Source organism: Triticum dicoccoides, chromosome 1A (assembly GCF_002162155.2).
Source record: "Triticum dicoccoides isolate Atlit2015 ecotype Zavitan chromosome 1A, WEW_v2.0, whole genome shotgun sequence".
In the NCBI taxonomy this organism is placed as follows: Eukaryota; Viridiplantae; Streptophyta; class Magnoliopsida; order Poales; family Poaceae; genus Triticum; species Triticum dicoccoides.
In genome coordinates, this window is record NC_041380.1 from 606,244,815 (window position 1) to 606,248,841 (window position 4,027).

The 4,027-nt window shown below is 43.5% G+C and overlaps 1 protein-coding gene across 1 annotated transcript; it reads left to right on the forward strand.

The window, feature by feature from the left end:
* The first annotated feature begins 236 nt into the window (after positions 1 to 236).
* LOC119357217 lies at positions 237 to 1,226 on the forward strand. The gene is made up of 2 exons (XM_037624215.1): positions 237 to 529; positions 926 to 1,226. The coding sequence occupies exons 1-2, from the start codon at positions 237 to 239 to the stop codon at positions 1,086 to 1,088; spliced, it is 456 nt and encodes a 151-aa protein (XP_037480112.1). The 3' UTR covers positions 1,089 to 1,226.
* Positions 1,227 to 4,027: the final 2,801 nt, after the last annotated feature.

Consider the following 4,027-nt stretch of genomic DNA (forward strand, 5'->3'; position numbering starts at 1 on the left):
TCTCCTCCCGCTTCCGTTTGGCCCTTCTTTGCATCGGACTCATGATCATTGTGGGATAAAACTGCTACGTACTTACGTAAACTATATCCCTATTGGCCCCGCAAAAAAAAAAACTATCCATACTGGTCGATGTATATAACTCGGGCGTGGGCTTGCCGGACTCTGAGCAACATCCCTATCCCACTACGATATATAGATTGATCAACGCCAGGAGGATCCCACAGAAGAAGAAAGGGATGGCGGCGGCGGCGGCGGCTATTGCGGCGAGGCTCGGCGCCTGCGGCCGGGCGCTGCTCCTGCGAACGCCTTTGCCCCGCCTCGCCCAGTACAGGACATGCACGCCGGAGCAGATGAGAGCCGCCGCAGCCCGCGCCGCGCAAATCAACAAGACCAAGGAGCAGCTCTTCGACATGGTCCATGGCCATGTTAGCAGCGCCCACGATGTCCCCCACAAGACGGACCGGCGCTACCTGCTGCTCATGCAGCTACTCTCCTCACAGATCAAGCCTAGACCCAAGGACCCTGTCTGGTAACAACAACTTACTACCACATATTTGTTTGATTACACATATTGTTTCAAGTATTCGTTTGTTTCATAGTTGCAACATGCATGCATGTGTGATCATGTGGAGGATTCATCACTTCCCCTTGCGCAATATATAGATGGACTAGGTCTTTGAGAAATCAATCTGTTTTCTTCTTATGTTCTTCTGGCTCTGATCATTCATCACATCTGCATTGCAACATGCATGCATGTATGATCATCTGGACAATTCATCACATTCCCTTGGTCTATACATGGATGGACTAGGTCTTTGAGAAATCAGTATTTTTTTCTTCTTTTTTCTCTTCGTTCTGCTCTGCTAACTTTTTTTTTTGCATAGATCTGGCTCTGACCATTCATCACATGTGTATTGTATTGTAGGCGTGTCTGCCGACGTACCGAAAGATGCAATACTTTCTTCAAATTTCTGGGGGTGGGTACTTCTGGCATTTTGGGCGTAATTGGCATCCACGCCTTGCTCACACGAGTAGTCCCGCAACCAAAGAAGTTGGTTGCTGACTGGTGGAATAACGTTACCAGCTGAATCGACCATCTTGCCGCGATCTCTTCAGCAATAATATCAGGCTGAATATGTATATTTCAGAATAAATATGTATATTTCAGCTTTGAGGTTTATAGTAGTAATTAGCTAGTGTTATGGAAGGACGATCTATCTTTCATCGGTTCCTAGGCCCTATATATTTGGTTCCTACCTGTAACAAGTTGAACGTATTTGTGAGTAAGATTTTTTTTTAACTTCCATGCATGCATGGTTACCAGATCAATTTAACGGCATGCTACATTGATACTTTCTGTGATGATTCGTTATTTGTGTGTATGAATCATGGTAGTGGGAATACAATTTATAGCACACAAAACACTAGAATTCATTCATTGCAAAAACCTCTTAATGTCGGTGTTTCCATGCCAAGGAATGACTGCTCCCGCGCGCATCTACACCCCCGTGTGAACAGTAAAATCATTTAAAATAGCAAAAAAAAATCCGAATTTTTTTGTGGTGCAAGATGGTGAGTGCGTGATGATCGTTCCAAATTTGGTGGAGTTTGGACATTCGAGGAGCTCAGAGGAAAAAAGACAAATTTTGGGTCTGTGAGAAAGTTTGGAAAACACATTATTCATAGTCGATGTTGTCATTTTTTGCGCGAACTCCTCGAATGTCGTTTGCCCATGAATTTTTGCACACCTGGGGCACATAAGCATCTTGCATGAAAAAAGCTTCATATTTTTTCGAATTTGTTCAGTATTTATTTTGATTTTACTTTTCACAAAGTGTAGATGAGTCCGAATTCATAATTGAATTATCGCACTGAACTACACCATCATAATGTGTGTTGCCCTACCTGTCCATTTTTACAACAGAATGTTGTTTTCTTATATTTATGGAGGCAAGAAACACGGCTCCAATTCGATACATAACACACTGCCCTACTCGGCGGAGATGCACTTGACCACTGGTAGAAAAAGGGCCTGTTGTCCCGGTTCGTAAGGGCCTTTAGTCCCAGTTCCTGAACCGGGACTAAAGGGTCGGTACTAATGCCCTGTCCCTTTAGTCCCGGTTCAATCCAGAACCGGGACTGATGGGCCTCCACGTGGCCTGTGCGCGGAGCCCAGGCAGGAGACCCTTTGGTCCCGGTTGGTGGCACCAACCGGGACCAATAGGCATCCACGCGTCGGCATTTCTGTGGCTGGGGTTTTTATTTTTTTTGAAAGGGGGGGCGGTTTGGGGGTTTTGGGGGGTTAATTTAGGTGTTTCATATATTGTGTTAGTTAGCTATAATTAATAGAGAGAAGTGTCCTCTTTTATGTCTGTGCTTGGTCGACGCTACGTACTATACATACGTATAGAGAGGACTAGACACGCTAGCTAGCTAGCTAGTAAGCAAACGAAGGAAACAGAAGATCGTCATGAACATATATGCATACAGAGAGAAGTGATATCGACCACCTCTCCTTCTCTGAGAGATTGGTCGAACAACAAGTTCTCGTATATCTATCCGACACTGCTACATATATACAATAATTATCTCTTACAAATATAATCATACGGACTCATGGTCCACATAGTATTCTCCGTCTTCAGCAATCACGTGGTCAAGAAAGAATACCGCCAATTCCTCTTGAATTGCTCGCATGCGAGCTGGTGCTAGAAGTTCATCCCGCTTCCGAAACATCTAATTTGAAGAAGGGGGTCAATACATATATATATGAATGAATGAAACTCAACACGAATGATGGTAATAAAATAAAATTGTGAATGTTGTTATTTACGTACTTCATATTGTTCGTCAGTGTAGCCCCGCTCACAGGTCGTGTGGCGGATGGACTCGCGAACGTAGTATCCATAGAAATCATTCCCTTGTTCCTGCCTCAACCACTTTACAAGAAATAGAGGTCAATCAAACTGATAAGCAAGAATGCCAAATCAATAGGAGATGCGCGGAACATGCTACTATAGTACTTACTTTCGGGTGTCTAAATTGCAGCTTCTTCAGGAGTCCTGGAGCTTTTTTGGAGAATTTTTCCAAACCCTGCCAGACAAAGAAAACAATTACTTGATATATCAGGAAATGAACAAAGTTGCCGATATGGTGGATAATGATCGATTTAACTTACTTCTCGAGCATTTGAGTCATGTCCGCATAGTCCTGGGGATCTTTTTGTCTTGAGTCTAAGACGGTTACTAGTCCCTGCTCAAGCTTAATCTCTAGGAGAATATAGTGGTAACTGCACACGCATGCATAACTCATCAATTACATTACTATAACCTTGACTAATATATAAGGGAAACCGAATACGCACAAGACAGTAACACTCACTTGAAGTTGTAAGGAAAGAGTATTATATCTTTGTTTTCATTTATTACCAACGATCGTAGCAAGTTGGCCTGGGTAGATGCGGCATGAAATTTAACCTGAGTTGGATCTATGAGATATGTGTTAATGAACCCAATATCACTGACTTGTCTTTTCTTCAATTCGGCGATCTTCAATCTGCATAATATAGTGAGGATGATTATAAATACATGCAATGAAAGAGCTGAGCTATATAGAGAGACTTAATGACAGAAGTAGTACTACTTATAGACAGTAGCAGGTGACCGTTGTTTTATCGAGGGCCAATTGATTGAAAAACTGAAAGAACTCCTCAAATGGAACAGGCAACAATTCAATTCCAACGAGGTCATGCTCCTTTTTAACTTTCACATATACATGAACATATATACACTATATACACAGAGAACATATATATACACAGAGAACATATATACATATATATATAAAACAAGCATATATAAGAAAAAATGGCATATATATGAAAAAAAATGCTAGCTAGGGAGGGCGCCGGCCAGACCAGGAGGACCGCGGAGTCGGCGGAGAGGATGGCGACGGGGCAGTGGGCGCGCGCTCGGGGTAGGGGGCACGGGCGACGGCGACGGCGGGCCGGCGCGGGCAATGGCGAGGG

What these genes read in the sequence shown, in the direction of transcription:
- LOC119357217 (XM_037624215.1), top strand. Translation starts at nt 237, where the DNA reads ATGGCGGCGGCGGCGGCGGCTATTGCGGCGAGGCTCGGCGCCTGCGGC. An exon ending in AGACCCAAGGACCCTGTCTG is followed by an intron (nt 530 to 925) that starts GTAACAACAACT and finishes ATTGTATTGTAG; the next exon opens with GCGTGTCTGCCGACGTACCG.